Source organism: Ooceraea biroi, chromosome 13 (assembly GCF_003672135.1).
Source record: "Ooceraea biroi isolate clonal line C1 chromosome 13, Obir_v5.4, whole genome shotgun sequence".
NCBI lineage: Eukaryota > Metazoa > Arthropoda > Insecta > Hymenoptera > Formicidae > Ooceraea > Ooceraea biroi.
In genome coordinates this window covers 3,330,028-3,350,408 of record NC_039518.1, presented here as the reverse complement: position 1 = coordinate 3,350,408, position 20,381 = coordinate 3,330,028, and the positions used below count along the sequence as shown (strand labels likewise).

At 42.0% G+C, this 20,381-nt stretch overlaps 1 protein-coding gene across 1 annotated transcript; it reads left to right on the top strand.

The window, feature by feature from the left end:
- Positions 1-12,746: 12,746 nt before the first annotated feature.
- On the top strand, positions 12,747-18,921 carry LOC105285949 (UNC93-like protein). The gene is made up of 5 exons (XM_026974536.1): positions 12,747-12,979; positions 14,005-14,233; positions 17,180-17,339; positions 17,479-17,746; positions 18,542-18,921. The coding sequence occupies exons 1-5, from the start codon at positions 12,781-12,783 to the stop codon at positions 18,799-18,801; spliced, it is 1,116 nt and encodes a 371-aa protein (XP_026830337.1). The 5' UTR covers positions 12,747-12,780; the 3' UTR covers positions 18,802-18,921.
- The last annotated feature ends 1,460 nt before the right edge of the window (positions 18,922-20,381 follow it).

Here is a 20,381-nt window from a genome sequence, read left to right as displayed (position 1 = left end):
GGAAATACTTAGTTTGAATCCTACACAAGATGATAAAACAAGAATCCCAAACAGCCTTTTACAGCTATTTAAAAAAATGATGTTGAACTTTACTTCTTTCTTATATTTTAAAAAACCAAAAACTTAGATTAACACAAATTGCTGAACAAACATTTGTAATGGTTATAACTGTTTGGGAAAAGAGTTTCAATTCTATTTATAGAGTAAAAAGCAAAATTACTTGCATCCGCATACAAGAATGTAAGCTATAGCCTATACTCATTCATAATTCGTTTTTCGGAACATTAACGCGTTGCCTCCTATTAATTGTTGATTAATGGGAAGGAAATTTTTCCTACGAAACTCCTTTCACATTTTTGAAAATACTGATATCCATGAATCAAAAAAGGTCGAAATGCACAGATTTGCAAGAGTTGAAAAAATTCGACTTTTGGCCAGCTTTTTTCGATTCTAGCCCACTGTGCCCCGTCGAAAACCCTCCGCGCCGTCGGAGTGGAGTTCGAAAGAGATTTTGCGAGGATTTGAGGGAAGGACACGCGCAAGGATCAAGCGGAATATAAGTCTAAGGAAAAGCGGCGTGGATTTAATTTCGGTCCATAATTCCTGCGGTGGGATTTCTATCCATTTCTGCGGCCGAGCGGTGGGCTTTGCAAAACAGACACGCGACGCCCGCCAGCACGGCAGCTTTCAAGCAGTCACGAGAGTTTACAGCGAAGGGAAACTGACACTCCCCGAGATGCACTTGTATCGCATCTGCGCGAGGAAACGAAATAATATCGGACGCCGTCGAACGTGGATTTCAAATTCTGATTTTATACAAGTTTTAAAGTAGATAGACTTTAAAACACTCGTAGAAATAATACGTGGAATAAGAGATTTGTATCGTTTTTCTTTTTTTTACACTTATTCTTATAAATCGTTGAAATTTATTATCGCTAACAGAGCGCGTTAGCTACAAATATTAATTAAAAATAACGGTATTTATTAAATCCGAAATATTTCGCAGCATTTTCGAGAATAAAAATTTTCACAAGCGCAGAATATCCCAACGTCTTCGAAATTCTCTCTCTCTCTCGTTTTCTCGAATTAATTTTTAAATATCTGTCGACTGTTGCCACGATTATGACGGCCTGGTACCGTCAAGGAACCTGTCATTTAACGGCGCGAACTTATAATTTAACAATTTCACGCTAACAACTTCGACCGCATCTCCGGCGACGGATCGATACTCACTTTTTATTTATTCAGCCGACTTCCGAGCGATTAAAAAACTTCCTCCGCATTCGATGCGCCAGAAAATAATTTATCTCCTCCACTTCCGTTGCGTCGCAGACGCGTTTGTTAAACCGGTCGCTCTTGCGTAACTTGTCGCTTTCGACAAGCCGAGAAAACTGCAGTAGTGCGTGACGAGATGGCGCGCGTGTTTCTCAAGTATTCGTAAAAAAGTCGCAAACTTTTATGAATTTTCCAATCCAGTCAAGTTTCCGATTAAAGATGCAACACGGAGGAGGATAACAGCCTCGCTCTTGCGACGGATTTTAAGCGCACGCCTGCTCGAAGAGAGAACGAACGGGCGAGGCTGCTGATGAACTTGTTCCATCCACTCGCGATTGTTACACGGGAACGCAAACATTACTACCAGGCAACTATCGAGGCGTACTTTGAACAGGACAATGAACATTTTAAATAATACTCCTTCTTTATCACCAGTGAATCAATATACAGGGTGGCCCATTTTAATTTATACAGTCGATTTTTTAAAAAACTAAAAGAGATACGAAAAAATGTTTCAGACAGACATGTCACGATTTCGAGGGGGACATAAGATGATACTATTGGTTTGACCTTGAATAGTCGTTTGAAGGTCACCTTCAATTTCTTAAATTGAAACCCCAACTTTTTATTGCAAATTCTTATTCTCCATCGAAAAGTAAGTAACTTTTGTCTGAAACATTTTACCGAAAAATGTCATCTTATGTCCTTAAAATGTCCTCAAAACTCATCTTGAAGATCATTTTAAGGACATAAGATGACATTTTTCGGAAAAATGTTTCAGACATAAGTTGCATGTTTTCTCGCGTAGAATCCGAATCCGTAATAAAAAATACCATGTCTCATTAAAAAAAAATTTCAGAATTCTAACTTCCGGTCTGAACATCTATCGTCATTATCGAAAGGCAAAGCAAATTTATCACCCAAACTTAATATTTAATTGTATCATTTATAAGTTTAATATTCATTTTTTATTTTTATTTTTTATTTTCCTTTTAAAAAGCGGCTTTTATGTAAAACTAAAGTTTGGGGTTTTTTCACGCTTGAGAAGGACCGAAATAGTTGGGTTGAAACGTTGCGTGATTTGTCATCACTGTATAACCGGTTTGTGGTCGAATAAATAAATTTCTATATATGAATATTTTACACGTAACGTGCAGCTCGCACAGGGCGCTGCGCGAGTAACGACTCCCTGTAACTTTGCACCCTCGCAAGAAATGTTCGTGCGGGTTCCCGAACGACTATTGCATAGAGCCGAGGTCGTTCCACCGCGGATAACAGCTGTTTTAACCAAACGATGAGGTAAGTGCCGCCTATCCCGTCGTGAACCAACGGGAATCAATGTATCCTTTCCCCCGTGCGACTCGATCCGGTTGATCCATATTCATAACGGTCCCGACGCCGCATCGGAAAGCGCTCGATCTTCGTCGGCCTCACGGCGAGCTCTGATTAAGGTCGACCTCTCGGCGACGACGAGATGCGTCTCAGTTATTAAAAACTCCATTTTCTCGAATGGCATTTAAGGGGGGAGCCTGCTTTATTAGAACGTTGAAAATAAGGTATAATTTTACGAATTTTTTTGGAGAAACTATACAGCGGATCATTATAAAACTTTGATGCATTTATTAGTACATGTTTAAAGATAAACAAAATTATTTTTTAATTTGAATATATCGCCTGTAGAGGTCGTCCTGGAGGCATCTTAGTGCAGCCGGCATTGTAAATTGGTGAGCATTCTCCCGCCTCCAAATTTCATCCAAACTGAAAAATTGAAATATTTTCTCGTTATTTATGAATTCCCATCGTCGATGAACCTTTAATATTCATAAAAACATTAAGTTAAACAATTATTTTTGCATGAAAAAGTTCAAAAACTTTGCCCAAAAATCGTACTTTTGTGTTCTAAGCTCCACCATTTTGGCACTTTTCAACTTTTTTCTTCTCTCTTTGGTTCATCGACGATGGGAATTCATAAATAACGAGAACACATTTCAATTTTTCAGTTTAGACGAAATTTCGAGGCAGGAGAATGCTCACCAATTTGCAACGCCGGCGACGCGGCTGCACTAAGATTTCTCCAGGACGACCTCTACAAGCGATATATTCAAATCAAAAAATAATTTTTTTTTATCTTTAAACATGTACTAATAAATGCATCAAAGTTTGATAATGATCCGCTGTATAGTTTCTCCAAAAACAATTCGTAAAATATACCTTATTTTCAGCGTTCTAAATGTAAGGTCGTCAAGTTAGGTGACTCACCCTGTATAATTCCAACGTCGTGGGTTCTACGTTCGCGTTAAGGGGGGAGCCTGCTTTAGAACGTTGAAAATAAGGTATAATTTTACGAATGTTTTTGGAGAAACTATACAGCGGATCATTATAAAACTTTGATGCATTTATTAGTACATGTTTAAAGATAAAAAAAATTATCTTTTGATTCGAATATATCGCCTGTAGAGGTCGTCCTGGAGGCATCTTAGTGCAGCCGGCATTGTAAATTGGTGAGCATTCTCCCGCCTCCAAATTTCATCCAAACTGAAAAATTGAAATATTTTCTCGTTATTTATGAATTCCCATCGTCGATGAACCTTTAATATTCATAAAAACATTAAGTTAAACAATTATTTTTGCATGAAAAAGTTCAAAAACTTTGCCTAAAAATCGTGCTTTTGTGTTCTAAGCTCCACCATTTTGGCACTTTTCAACTTTTTTCTTCTCTCTTTGGTTCATCGACGATGGGAATTCATAAATAACGAGAACACATTTCAATTTTTCAGTTTAGACGAAATTTCGAGGCAGGAGAATGCTCACCAATTTGCAACGCCGGCGACGCGGCTGCACTAAGATTTCTCCAGGACGGCCTCTACAAGCGATATATTCAAATCAAAAAATAATTTTTTTTATCTTTAAACATGTACTAATAAATGCATCAAAGTTTTATAATGATCCGCTGTATAGTTTCTCCAAAAACAATTCGTAAAATATACCTTATTTTCAGCGTTCTAAATGTAAGGTCGTCAAGTTAGGTGACTCACCCTGTATAATTCCAACGTCGTGGGTTCTACGTTCGCGTTAAGGGGGGAGCCTGCTTTAGAACGTTGAAAATAAGGTATAATTTTACGAATTTTTTTGGAGAAACTATACAGCGGATCATTATAAAACTTTGATGCATTTATTAGTACATGTTTAAAGATAAAAAAAATTATCTTTTGATTTGAATATATCGCCTGTAGAGGTCGTCCTGGAGGCATCTTAGTGCAGCCGGCATTGTAAATTGGTGAGCATTCTCCCGCCTCCAAATTTCATCCAAACTGAAAAATTGAAATATTTTCTCGTTATTTATGAATTCCCATCGTCGATGAACCTTTAATATTCATAAAAACATTAAGTTAAACAATTATTTTTGCATGAAAAAGTTCAAAAACTTTGCCTAAAAATCGTGCTTTTGTGTTCTAAGCTCCACCATTTTGACACTTTTCAACTTTTTTCTTCTCTCTTTGGTTCATCGACGATGGGAATTCATAAATAACGAGAACATATTTCAATTTTTCAGTTTGGATGAAATTTGGAGGCGGGAGAATGCTCACCAATTTACAATGCCGGCTGCACTAAGATGTCTCCAGGACGACCTTTACAGGCGATATATTCAAATCAAAAAATAATTTTGTTTATCTTTAAACATGTACTAATAAATGCATCAAAGTTGTATAATGATCCGCTGTATAGTTTCTCCAAAAACAATTCGTAAAATATACCTTATTTTCAGCGTTCTAAAGCAGGCTCCCCCCTTAATCATTCGCAGGTAATCAATCTTCCGCGACTCCGACGCGACTCCACCGCTGGCGTTTCGGAAATGCGCGCGGCCTTGCATTTCGGGATTATCTCCTTGGAGGAGATGCGCGCGTGTCGCACGTTCACGCGAAATAAATATCTCCTTCGTTAATATCCGCACGGGAAGGCGATCAAGACGTTTCCAGATTGGCACTTTTAAAACCCGTCGCGCGCGAGATGCATTATTCAACGGCATTGTTAACCGTAACTTATATCGCGACAGTATCCGTTCCGGGCCGTCGTCGTCGTCGCCATCGTCGCGCACACACGCGCCGATCCGGAGCGGTCGCTCGACTAAACGATTTCTCCGCAACTTGTCAGCGCGATGACGTGCGATCGACATGGGGAGGGAAGCACAGGCACCCCCGGCGGGGTCCTCCATCTCGCCATAAACGCTAAGCACATGGACGGAAAGTGCATGCATATACGTCAAAGCGGGTGTTCTCGCCGCTCGTGTCAATCAGCGGTATCGCGCGCGCGTTCGCGTGCAATGCGTCGCGGCGTGATCGACAAGCGAACGGAAGTCGGCGTACATACAGGAGAATCGGTACCACACGGACACGCGGTACCACAAAGACTCGGAGTTGGCAAGGGATAAGGTAATCTACATTACAACGGCGCGCCCTCGCGACGCCCGTACGCCTAAACTACCCCGTTGTAACTACCCCCGAGAGCTTTTCCGGCGAGCTGGCAACCGGCGCAAACCGGTATTTCCGAATCTCCGAGAAAGCGCACGTTCGATCGTTCGACCGCAACAATCGCGATTGTAGTAAATTACCGAACAAGCCGCGAGAATCCGCGCGGGAACCTCGCCTCCCTGGTAACGCGAGAGAATTAATGCCGCAAACATCGTCATAAACAGTAATTTATTCGAAATATGTAAATGTGTGAAAAAAGAAGAAGAGAAGCGAGTTAATGAAGATGGAGAGTTGAGTTTGCTTGCTCCACCGACGAGCTTCCGAGATTGCACCGCTTTATTGCGAGGCTTGCAAGATAATCGTTCGCAACGTAACATATTTCTAATTGTGAGTCAGACGGGGGGAGGTTCCGCTGTACGTGCTCTCGTTAATCCACTTTGGAATCAGGTCTTCTAGCGTTCATCGCTCATTAATAATTACCGCTCGATCGGGGAGGAGCGGGCCGGCAGCTTTAATCGCGTGGAGCGTCGGTCGTCGTGAATTTCAGTCACGATTTTCGCGAATCGAATTAGTCGGCGAGAAAATCTCTCGGCGGGGGAGAAGGAATGGGGGCAATTTCTATAAGTGGTTCTTTGTCGCTGCCATCGAAGGATCGCCCGAGGATTACGGCGATCGGAACCTCGTCAGCGAGACTCGAGTCAGGTGAGCCAAATAATGTGTGATTGACGTCTCGTAGTTCGGAAGGGTGCCGTTATTACGATTTCCTTCGCCGAACAATGCCAATCGGCTGCATAACTGGGTTGTCATTAGCATTTTGATATCCCTGATTTTCATTACTTGGCGATATATCACCAAGCTCTTTTCTTCATAACTGATTTTTTGTTTTCATTTACCCGCACGTCGGTTTGACATTATCGTCCATTTATCAGGTGTATTAGCAGGTAGCATTAGAAAGTTTTCGTGAGGATTTAGTGAGGATCAGATGCTGTAGTGTCAGTTTGTTCTCTGTTGTTTCTACAGTTTGAATTATTGATTTAAGCATTATGGCAATAGATGCAATAACAGTTCTGTTTCTATCATCGTAAAAATGCAACTTCGAAAGCTTTAGCATTTTCGACATGCGTTGCTTTTGTTTTTTAATCAAAAGAAACTGCGGCTGACGGTTATAGAATTCTTGTGGAACTCATGGTGATTCTGCCCATCAATTAAGACGTGTGAAGGACAAAAACGCTCGGGACACCAAGAAAGCTTGAAAATGCAGATTTGCAAGCATTATTGACGAAATCCAACACGATCCACTTCAGAACTTGCCAGAGCATTAAATGTTGATCGTACAACAGTTGCCAAACATTTACATGAAATGGGAAAAATTCAGAAGGAAGGGAAATGGGTTCGACATCAATTATCGGAAAGTGCCATTTGAACATTTGCATTTCGTTGATCGCCAGGCAAAAAAAGAAGAGTCTTTTGTCTCGGATTGTTACTGGGGATGAAAAGTGGATCTATTTTGATAATCCGAAACGCAGAAAATCATGGTGGATCCATCAACATCCACTCCGAGACGCAATATTCACGGTTCAAAGTAATGCTCTGTATGTGGTGGGATAGTGTATGGTGAGCTGTTAAATCCGCACGAGACTGTCACGGCTGATCGTTATCGACACCAATTGTACAAGTTGAAGCAAGCATTGGACGAAAAACGACCACCAATTGCGAGTAAACGACGGAAAGTGATTCTTCTTCGTGACAACGCTCGACTCACGTTGCGTGATCAGTGAACAAACACTATTAGAGCTGAATGGCAGTCTTCCGCACCGCGTATTCTCCGGACATTGCTCCATGCGATTATTATTTGTTCCGGTGATGCAACACGCTTTAGAGGATACACACTTTCATACTTTCGAAGAAGTGCGAAAATTCGTCGACGAATGGATCAACTGAAAAGAAGAGTCATTTTATCGTGGTGGAATCCATCTCTTGCCAGAGCATTAAATGTTGATCGTACAACAGTTGCCAAACATTTACATGAAATGGGAAAAATTCAGAAGGAAGGGAAATGGGTTCGACATCAATTATCGGAAAGTGCCATTTGAACATTTGCATTTCGTTGATCGCCAGGCAAAAAAAGAAGAGTCTTTTGTCTCGGATTGTTACTGGGGATGAAAAGTGGATCTATTTTGATAATCCGAAACGCAGAAAATCATGGGTGGATCAGCGAACCATCAACATCCACTCCGAGACGCAATATTCACGGTTCAAAAGTAATGCTCTGTATTTGGTGGGATAGTGTACTATGAGCTGTTAAATCCGCACGAGACTGTCACGGCTGATCGTTATCGACACCAATTGTACAAGTTGAAGCAAGCATTGGACCAAAAACGACCACCAATTGCGAGTAAACGACGGAAAGTGATTCTTCTTCGTGACAACGCTCGACCTCGCGTTGCGTATCAGTGAAACAAACACTATTAGAGCTCGAATGGCAAGTCTTACCGCACCCCGCGTATTCTCCGGACATTGCTCCATGCGATTATTATTTGTTCCGGTCGATGCAACACGCTTTAGAGGATACACACTTTGATAATTTCGAAGAAGTGCGAAAATTCGTCGACGAATGGATCAACTGAAAAGAAGAGTCATTTTATCGTGGTGGAATCCATCTCTTGCCAGAGCATTAAATGTTGATCGTACAACAGTTGCCAAAATTTACATGAAATGGGAAAAATTCAGAAAGAAGGGAAATGGGTTCGACATGAATTATCGGAAAGTGCCATTTGAACATTTGCATTTCGTTGATCGCCAGGCAAAAAAAGAAGAGTCTTTTGTCTCGGATTGTTACTGGGGATGAAAAGTGGATCTATTTTGATAATCCGAAACGCAGAAAATCATGGGTGGATCCAGGCGAACCATCAACATCCACTCCGAGACGCAATATTCACGGTTCAAAAGTAATGCTCTGTATTTGGTGGGATAGTGTACTATGAGCTGTTAAATCCGCACGAGACTGTCACGGCTGATCGTTATCGACACCAATTGTACAAGTTGAAGCAAGCATTGGACCAAAAACGACCACCAATTGCGAGTAAACGACGGAAAGTGATTCTTCTTCGTGACAACGCTCGACCTCACGTTGCGTATCAGTGAAACAAACACTATTAGAGCTGAATGGCAAGTCTTACCGCACCCCGCGTATTCTCCGGACATTGCTCCATGCGATTATTATTTGTTCCGGTCGATGCAACACGCTTTAGAGGATACACACTTTGATAATTTCGAAGAAGTGCGAAAATTCGTCGACGAATGGATCAACTGAAAAGAAGAGTCATTTTATCGTGGTGGAATCCATCTCTTGCCAGAGCATTAAATGTTGATCGTACAACAGTTGCCAAACATTTACATGAAATGGAAAAATTCAGAAGAAGGGAAATGGGTTCGACATCAATTATCGGAAAGTGCCATTTGAACATTTGCATTTCGTTGATCGCCAGGCAAAAAAAGAAGTCTTTTGTCTCGGATTGTTACTGGGGATGAAAAGTGGATCTATTTTGATAATCCGAAACGCGGAAAATCATGGGTGGATCCAGACGAACCATCAACATCCACTCCGAGACGCAATATTCACGGTTCAAAAGTAATGCTCTGTATTTGGTGGGATAGTGTACTATGAGCTGTTAAATCCGCATGAGACTGTCACGGCTGATCGTTATCGACACCAATTGTACAAGATGAAGCAAGCATTGGACCAAAAACGACCACCAATTGCGAGTAAACGACGGAAAGTGATTCTTCTTCGTGACAACGCTCGACCTCGCGTTGCGTCATCAGTGAAAGAAACACTATTAGAGCTCGAATGGCAAGTCTTACCGCACCCCGCGTATTCTCCGGACATTGCTCCATGCGATTATTATTTGTTCCGGTCGATGCAACACGCTTCAGAGGATACACACTTTGATAATTTCGAAGAAGTGCGAAAATTCGTCGACGAATGGATCAACTGAAAAGAAGAGTCATTTTATCGTGGTGGAATCCATCTCTTGCCAGAGCATTAAATGTTGATCGTACAACAGTTGCCAAAAATTTACATGAAATGGGAAAAATTCAGAAAGAAGGGAAATGGGTTTGACATGAATTATCGGAAAGTGCCATTTGAACATTTGCATTTCGTTGATCGCCAGGCAAAAAAAGAAGAGTCTTTTGTCTCGGATTGTTACTGGGGATGAAAAGTGGATCTATTTTGATAATCCGAAACGCAGAAAATCATGGGTGGATCCAGGCGAACCATCAACATCCACTCCGAGACGCAATATTCACGGTTCAAAAGTAATGCTCTGTATTTGGTGGGATAGTGTACTATGAGCTGTTAAATCCGCACGAGACTGTCACGGCTGATCGTTATCGACACCAATTGTACAAGTTGAAGCAAGCATTGGACGAAAAACGACCACCAATTGCGAGTAAACGACGGAAAGTGATTCTTCTTCGTGACAACGCTCGACCTCACGTTGCGTTGTCAGTGAAACAAACACTATTAGAGCTCGAATGGCAAGTCTTACCGCACCCCGCGTATTCTCCGGACATTGCTCCATGCGATTATTATTTGTTCCGGTCGATGCAACACGCTTCAGAGGATACACACTTTGATAATTTCGAAGAAGTGCGAAAATTCGTCGACGAATGGATCAACTGAAAAGAAGAGTCATTTTATCGTGGTGGAATCCATCTCTTGCCAGAGCATTAAATGTTGATCGTACAACAGTTGCCAAACATTTACATGAAATGGGAAAAATTCAGAAGGAAGGGAAATGGGTTCGACATCAATTATCGGAAGGTGCCATTTGAACATTTGCATTTCGTTGATCGCCAGGCAAAAAAAGAAGTCTTTTGTCTCGGATTGTTACTGGGGATGAAAAGTGGATCTATTTTGATAATCCGAAACGCGGAAAATCATGGGTGGGTCCAGGCGAACCATCAACATCCACTCCGAGACGCAATATTCGCGGTTCAAAAGTAATGCTCTGTATTTGGTGGGATAGTGTACTCTGAGCTGTTAAATCCGCACGAGACTGTCACGACTGATCGTTATCGACACCAATTGTACAAGTTGAAGCAAGCATTGGACCAAAAACGACGGAAAGTGATTCTTCTTCGTGACAACGCTCGACCTCACGTTGCGTTGTCAGTGAAACAAACACTATTAGAGCTTGAATGGCAAGTCTTACCGCACCCCGTGTATTCTCTGGACATTGCTCCATGCGATTATTATTTGTTCCGGTCGATGCAACATGCTTTAGAGGATACACACTTTCATAATTTGGAAGAAGTGCGAAAATTCGTCGACGAATGGATCAACTGAAAAGAAGAGTCATTTTATCGTGGTGGAATCCATCTCTTGCCAGAGCATTAAATGTTGATCGTACAACAGTTGCCAAACATTTACATGAAATGGGAAAAATTCAGAAGGAAGGGAAATGGGTTCGACATCAATTATCGGAAGGTGCCATTTGAACATTTGCATTTCGTTGATCGCCAGGCAAAAAAAGAAGTCTTTTGTCTCGGATTGTTACTGGGGATGAAAAGTGGATCTATTTTGATAATCCGAAACGCGGAAAATCATGGGTGGGTCCAGGCGAACCATCAACATCCACTCCGAGACGCAATATTCACGGTTCAAAAGTAATGCTCTGTATGTGGTGGGATAGTGTACTGTGAGCTGTTAAATCCGCACGAGACTGTCACGGCTGATCGTTATCGACACCAATTGTACAAGTTGAAGCAAGCATTGGACGAAAAACGACCACCAATTGCGAGTAAACGACGGAAAGTGATTGTTCTTCGTGACAACACTCAACCTCACGTTGCGTTGTCAGTGAAACAAACACTATTAGAGCTTGAATGGCAAGTCTTACCGCACCCCGTGTATTCTCTGGACATTGCTCCATGCGATTATTATTTGTTCCGGTCGATGCAACACGCTTTAGAGGATACACACTTTGATAATTTGGAAGAAGTGCGAAAATTCGTCGACGAATGGATCAACTTAAAAGAAGAGTCATTTTATTGTCATCTCGTGCCAGAAAGATGGGAAAAAGTTAGAGAAAACGAAGGAAAATATTTTGATTAAGGTATTCATTCATTATCATATTTAAATACATGCGTTTTTGAGCAAAAAAACCCTTAAAACTAAATCACACCCCTAATATAATGAGATGCAACTTTTTACACTTTACGTTGAATTATCGACTAATGCCGCAGAAAGATACCTCAAACGCCCGTTACGTTATCGATCTCAGTGCGATTTCGGTGATTGTGATGAATATTCCCGATTCCGTTTCCGCTATCGGAAATATATCCTCGACGGAGAAGTATCGTCAAATATGATCGACGCGCCGCTCGATTATCGCGCCTGGGATGAATGAAAAATTTTTTTCCAGAAGTAAATCACGTCATAAATCAAAGAGCACTCGTGGTCCATCGTAAAACCTCGCTAGCGATTCTCGATGTGTTTCTCTGCGTATGTATGTGAAATGTACGAGCGACTAGTTCCGCGCGCGGTCCCACAGCACTAAACTTTATTACGCGTGGTCGTTCTCACCTTGGCCCAGAATTACGTCGTCCGGAACCCCCGCGGATTCCGTGATTGGTCAAGAGCGAAGTGGACGCACCTAGACACCCGAAGGTTGAAAACGGCACCCTTCTCCCTAATGCGATCTTAAATGGAAAGTTAATTGTTTCTCAGACTTGACGTTGTATTTTCCCTTTTATGTGTCGACCTTCATCCACTTACGAGATGGGACTTGCTTCAGGCGGATCCAGATAGAACCGGACTCTCGCCTGTATTCTCCGTCTTTGGTGTTTAATTGAATTGAATCCAGACAGATACATACACATACGACAGAGGGGTAACTTCGGTGAACTTCGCTGACTCGCGTTTACGCAACTTTGTTCCAGTTGGCTGGGATGCAAGTGGACAATGTGCGTGTCCATACTGGCTTACATGCCCTTCATAGCTTCCCAGTTTTACCCGAGGTTCTACACGATGATCCCCGCCGGATTGTCGGTCGGATTGGGCGGTGGACCGCTCTGGTGCGCGAAATGCACTTACTTGACCGTGGCGGCGGAGGCTTACTCGACCGTCTCGGACATCGCCGCGGACGTGCTGGTCACGAGGTTCTTCGGTCTCTTCTTCATGTTTTATCAAATGGCGCAGGTGTGGGGCAATCTTATATCGTCGGCAGGTGGGTCAGCCGCGCTCTCAGAGGAGAATGGCCGATTTATATTTCAGGGATTAAACGAGAGGAGGATGTTTGCGTATCATTCGTCCGTGTCGAAGGCATTTCGAATGTTAATTTTTGATTACGCGCGAACCGGTGGCGTGAATCATTAATAACCGCGATCGCCTCATGTCGTATGTAAAACGGAATCGTTGCGCGCGCGGTCTGAGAATTTTATCTCCCGCCGACGATGTATGCAAATATTCAAATATCCTCGAGATTATCTTGCGTAAATTAAATTGTAAATTAAAGATTTTTTCTGGTTTCTCGAGCGCTCGATTGATTACTAAAGGTGCTCAATTTTTTTCCTGGCACACAAGAAACTGTTTATGGTCGACCGATCAATGTAATTGTCGCCACGTTGACAATTTACACCTTTTTTCAACTAAACGTGACCTCGGCGGATGGACCTTTCGCCTTCACGCGACTCCGCAGATGAAGTATTTCTTTACCTCATCGATTTACGTCACTTCTTACCTGTTTATCCGATCACTATCCGATCTAAGACCGGTGCGGCCGGTGAACAATCTGTGGGCGTACGAGATCATAAACCGGAACTCGATGATGCGAAGCTCCGTTTACGATCTACGTCGCGATCTCGCGATACGGAAACACGTACGAATGCATCGAATGCATGAGCCATAAAAACGCGAACTCCGATGAAAACGAAATCGAGTCACCAAAGGTGTGGCGCGCGGTCGGAAGATTATGAAACATCGAACGTTGCACAGCAACAGGAGATCAGCCGAGCATTCTAATGGCCATATTTCGTCTCTTATTGCAAATTCACAAGTGCACTCGCTCAATAAGAGCATATCGCTGGCATAACAAATCAACCGCGGCTTATCCTTGCTCGTCGTTCATAATCTCTCGAAGTGGCCATACATATCGAACAGCGCGAATAATCCTCTCGTAAAAATAACTGTTATCGACAAATCGCTTTTTGCATTTCATTTTTACACGTTTTATTTCGCGATATTGCAACGCAGTTCTCTCCTATGGCGTCGACACGGACGTCGCAACGAACGTCACCCTGAACAGCAGCGTCGTAGCGGAAACATGCGGCGCGAATTTCTGCGGGGTGTCCAACGTGGAGGATGAGAACCCGAATTTGCAACCCCCCGCAGTGGAACGAATCCACCTGATCTCGGGGATTTATCTGGCCTGCATGATCCTGGCCTGCCTGATCATCGCGTTCTGCGTCGATTCCTTGACCAGGTACGCGGCCTTTGTGTCTGTTCATGGTAGGTGTGTGCGAATTAAGGGGGGAGCCTGCTTTAGAACGCTGAAAATAAGGTATATTTTACGAATTGTTTTTGGAGAAACTATACAGCGGATCATTATAAAACTTTGATGCATTTATTAGTACATGTTTAAAGATAAAAAAATTAATTTTTTTATTTGAACATATCGCTTGTAGAGGTCGTCCTGGAGAAATCTTAGTGCAGCCGCGTCGCCGGCATTGCAAATTGGTGAGCATTCTCCCGCCTCCAAATTGCGTCTAAACTGAAAAATTGAAATGTGTTCTCGTTATTTATGAATTCCCATCGTCGATGAACCAAAGAGAGAAGAAAAAAGTTGAAAAGTGCCAAAATGGTGGAGCTTAGAACACAAAAGTACGATTTTTAGGCAAAGTTTTTGAACTTTTTCATGCAAAAATAATTGTTTAACTTACTGTTTTTATGAATATTAAAGGTTCATCGACGATGGGAATTCATAAATAACGAGAAAATATTTCAATTTTTCAGTTTGGATGAATTTGGAGGCGGGAGAATGCTCACCAATTTACAATGCCGGCTGCACTAAGATGCCTCCGGAACGACCTCTACAAGCGATATATTCAAATAAAAAATAATTTTTTTTATCTTTAAACATGTACTAATAAATGCATCAGAGTTTTATAATGATCCGCTGTATAGTTTCTCCAAAACCAATTCGTAAAATATACCTTATTTTCAACGTTCTAAAGCAGGCTCCCCCCTTAATTCGGTGTTTTTTCTTTTAATTTAAAATGATGGTCAGAAACGAATAAAACCAAAGACATCGAAATTAATTTACACACTTATAATATAATGATAATGTATTAATAGTATTAATATTAATAGTAATATTAGGGGTGTGATTTAGTTTTGAGGTTTTTTTTGCTCAAAAACGCATGTATTTAAATATGATAATGAATGAATACCTTAATCAAAATATTTTCCTTCGTTTTCTATAACTTTTTCCCATCTTTCTGGCAAGAGATGACGATAAAATGACTCTTCTTTTCAGTTGATCCATTCGTCGACGAATTTTCGCACTTCTTCGAAATTATCAAAGTGTGTATCCTCTAAAGCGTGTTGCATCGACCGGAACAAATAATAATCGCATGGAGTAATGTCCGGAGAACACGCGGGGTGCGGTAAGACTTGCCATTCGAGCTCTAATAGTGTTTCTTTCACTGACAACGCAACGTGAGGTAGCGTTGTCACGAAGAAGAATCACTTTCCGTCGTTTATTCGCAATTGGTGGTCGTTTTTCGTCCAATGCTTACTTCAACTTGTACAGTTGATGTCGATAACGATCAGCTGTGACAGTCTCGTGCGTATTTAACAGCTCATAGTACACTATCCCACCAAATACAGAGCATTACTTTTGAACCGTGAATATTGCGTCTCGGAGTGGATGTTGATGGTTCGCCTGGATCCACCCATGATTTTCCGCGTTTTGGATCATCAAAATAGATCCACTTTTCATCCCGAGTAACAATCCGAGACAAAAGACTCTTCTTTTTTTGCCTGGCGATCAACGAAATGCAAATGTTCAAATGGCACTTTCCGATAATTCATGTCGAACCCATTTCCCTTCTTTCTGAATTTTTCCCATTTCATGTAAATGTTTGGCAACTGTTGTACGATCAACATTTAATGCTCTGGCAAGAGATGGATTCCACCACGATAAAATGACTCTTCTTTTCAGTTGATCCATTCGTCGACGAATTTTCGCACTTCTTCCAAATTATGAAAGTGTGTATCCTCTAAAGCATGTTGCATCGACCGGAACAAATAATAATCGCATGGAGCAATGCCCGGAGAAGACTTGCCATTCGAGCTCTAATAGTGTTTCTTTCACTGATGACGCAACGTGAGGTCGAGCGTTGTCACGAAGAAGAATCACTTTCCGTCGTTTACTCGCAATTGGTGGTTGTTTTTGGTCCAATGCTTGCTTCAACTTGTACAATTGGTGTCGATAACGATCAGCCGTGACAGTCTCGTGCGGATTTAACAGCTCATAGTACACTATCCCACCAAATACAGAGCATTACTTTTGAACCGTGAATATTGCGTCTCGGAGTGGATGTTGATGGTTCGCCTGGATCCACCCATGATTTTCCGCGTTTCGGATTATCAAAATAGATCCACTTTTCATCCCGAGTAACAATCCGAGACAAAAGACTCTTCTTTTTTTGCCTGGCGATCAACGAAATGCAAATGTTCAAATGGCACTTTCCGATAATTGATGTCGAACCCATTTCCCTTCCTTCTGAATTTTTCCCATTTCATGTAAATGTTTGGCAACTGTTGTACGATCAACATTTAATGCTCTGGCAAGTTCTGAAGTGGATCGTGTTGGATTTTCGTCCAATAATGCTCGCAAATCTGCATTTTCAAGCTTTCTTGGTCGTCCCGAGCGTTCTTTGTCCTTCACACGTCTTAATTGATGGGGCAGAATATCCGTAAGTTTCCACAAGAATTCTATAACCGTCAGCCGTAGTTTTCTTTTGATTAAAAAACAAAAGCAACGCATGTCGAAAATGCTGTTTCGGAAGTTGCATTTTTACGATGATATAAACACGACTGTTATTGCATCTATTGCTATAATGCTGCTAAATGTCATGGATAATGTCAACACTGTAAGAAACAACAGTTATGGGAAACAGCTATTGGAACAAACTGACACTACAGCCATCTGTTGCAAAACCCTCAAAACTAAATCACACTCCTAATAGTAATATTAATAGAATATCTCATGCTTGTGGTTTGCTGAAGATACTCAAAAGTTTCTTATTTATTTATAAAATTATTTATCTTAGTATTTATCGAGAATTAGCAGCGAATTATACGTATAAATCATGCGGGAGAGTTTCTTGACACACGTTGGAATTTCTCTCTCTCTATTTTACAGATACGACAGGAACAGGGCCCGCTTAGTGAAAGGCAAGTCTGGGCTGAAACTGCTGGCCGTGACATTAAAGTTGCTGAAGGAGAGGAGCCAGCTTCTGATACTGCCAATAACGTTGTTCATCGGAGCGGAGCAAGCCTTCTTGTTCGCCGATTACAATGCAGTTAGTAAGCCGCGTGCAAGGATGCATCGAGCGAAACATACATATGCATAAGATAAAAGTCTTAGCTCGCGGCAAGCGAGAAGGAGCATTTCATTTTCCTCGCGGGAAAGCCCGATATATTTCGTATTCTTATTCACAGTCGTTCGTTTCCTGCGCCTGGGGGATTAGCAACATCGGCTACGTCATGATCTGCTTCGGTATCACGAACGCCGTAGCCGCGCTCGCCACGGGATCCATCGTGAAGCTAACCGGAAGGAAGCCCGTGATGATCTTCGCCTTCTGCCTGCACCTAAGCATCTTGATTTTCATGATGCGCTGGAGACCGACTCCTGACCAAGGTCTCGTCTTCTTCTCGATATCGGGTCTGTGGGGTGTATGCGATTCGATCTGGCTGGTGCAGGTCAACGGTACGTAATGCAAGAGTCGTCTGATAAGTCCTTAAAAAATATATAAAATACAATTCTTTTTCTAGAGCAAAATCATTTTTATTTTTCAATATAATCTCTGTCAAGCTCAATGCTTGGTCCAACGATGGTCAAGTTTTTTCATGTCTTCTATATAATAATAAATTTCATAAATGTATACGATTTTTTTTCTCGCTGCCATCTTATATATTTTCTATGGACTTATCAAGTGACTCTTGTACAAGCAAAATTATAAAGTTCAATACATCACTGCGACGATGGTCCGGTGACCGATACGCAGTAAATGTGTTAAAACGCATGAATAATACTGGAATACTGGGATACTCGCTTGGATTTACAGGAGAAAATGATTATTTAATACTGACTTCCGCAAATAATTTTTATTATTAAATCTTTCCATTATTGTTAACAATTAATATTGTATATTTGTATAATTAATCACTATTAGCATTAATCATGTCAGATCGATACAAATATCGCTCGTTATTAGCGCACAATCGTGCAGTGAATCACGCTTAAGTGTGTCGGATGTTGTTAACAGTTGCAAACTTACTGATAGTCGAGTCAAGCTTCCTGGCGTATCCGCGGCGCGTAAGATCGTACCGACGGGTATTTTGTGTTCCATTGGTACAGCATCGTACCAATCGATAGCACAACAATTTGTATCGTTTATTCTTCCGCAAGCTTGCCGATGATTTTCACTTCAAGCGCGCTTTAAACGCGGCAGTCCGACGTTTAGCGCTAATTGACGACAGTCATTCGCGAGTTTGTTTTCAGCATTGAGCGGGATACTGTTTCCCGGCCGAGAAGAGGCAGCCTTTTCCAACTTCCGCCTGTGGGAATCCACCGGCTCGGTGATAACGTACATCTACAGTCCGTATCTCTGCACTAGTACGAAGCTGTATCTCCTGGTCGGAATACTGTGCGCCGGGATGGTCGGGTACGGTATTATCGAGTGGTCCGGCGGAGTGGACAGAGTCGCTGCCGCTGGGAAGCCCGACTTTGAACTGGTGGACAGCAAGGAGATCAATCGATAGAACATAAAAGCCGCTTCGGGCTACGGGCAGTTCTCTCTTCGATCGCTAGAATTGTATTGGGTCATTAAGTATGAAACTTTACAAATAGAACATAAACTTTTGCACTTTTTGGCACATGGACATGATTTATTTTCAATCGAAGTATGCGCCCATGTTATCTACACACTTCTGCCATTTTAGTGGTAGTTGGTCTATGCCTCTACTATAGAAGCCAGGAGTACGGGAATCGATGAAGTCGCGGAAGGCTGTTTCGACTGCCTGTTGAGAATTGAACAATTTTCCCACCAACAAGTTGTCCAAATTCCGGAAGAAGTGATAGTCGGTAGGTGATAGATCTGGTGAATATGGTGGATGACGGAGAGTTTCCAATTCCAACTCCCGTAGCTTTGCCACGGTCAGTCGTGCAGTGTGCGGTCGAGCATTATCATGCAACAGGATTGGCATTGACCGATTGACCAATTTCGGTTGTTTAATAGCAAGTTGTTGCATCATTTCGTCCAGTTGCTTGCAATATACTTCAGCCGTTATCGATGTACCAGGTTTCATAAAGTTGTAGTAGATAACACCTGACCTGGACCACCAAACAGTCACCATAAGCTTCTTCTGTGTAATGTTGGGTTTCGCGTGATGTCTCGGTGGTTCATCAGCGTTCAACCACTGATGTGAGCGTTTACGATTGTCGTAGAGTATCCACTTTTCATCGCAGGTCACAATTCGATTAAAAAAAGATTCATTTTTGTGACGGGAAAGCAAAGAAAGTGAAGCCTCTAGACGTTGCGCCTGCTGCGCATCGGTCAATTCGTGCGGGACCCATTTGTCCAACTTCTTTATCTTACCAATTGCAGCTAAATGAACCAATATGGTGGGTATGGAAACATTGAATATCGATGCCAATTCACGTGTACTTTGAGATGGATCGGACTCTACTACGGCTCTCAAGTGATCATTATCCACCTTCGTCTTTGGTCTTCCACGTGGCTCATTAGCGAGGCTGAAATCGCCATCTCTGAAGTTTTTGAACCAATTGCCCACCGTTGCTTTAGTAGTTGAACCTTCACCAAATACAGCGTTGATATTACGAGCTGTCTCCGACCCTGTGGTTCCACGGCGGAACTCATATTCATATTGGGTCATTAAGTATGAAACTTTACAAATAGAACATAAACTGTTGCATTTTTTGGCACATGGACATGACTTATTTTCAATCGAAGTATGCGCCCATGTTATCTACCATTCTGCCATTTTAGTGGTAGTTGGTCTATGCCTCTACTATAGAAGCCAGGAGTACGGGAATCGATGAAGTCGCGGAAGGCTGTTTCGACTGCCTGTTGAGAATTGAACAATTTTCCCACCAACAAGTTGTCCAAATTCCGGAAAAAGTGATAGTCGGTAGGTGATAGATCTGGTGAATATGGTGGATGACGGAGAGTTTCCAATTCCAACTCCCGTAGCTTTGCCACGGTCAGTCGTGCAGTGTGCGGTCGAGCATTATCATGCAACAGGATTGGCATTGACCGATTGACCAATTTCGGTTGTTTAATAGCAAGTTGTTGCATCATTTCGTCCAGTTGCTTGCAATA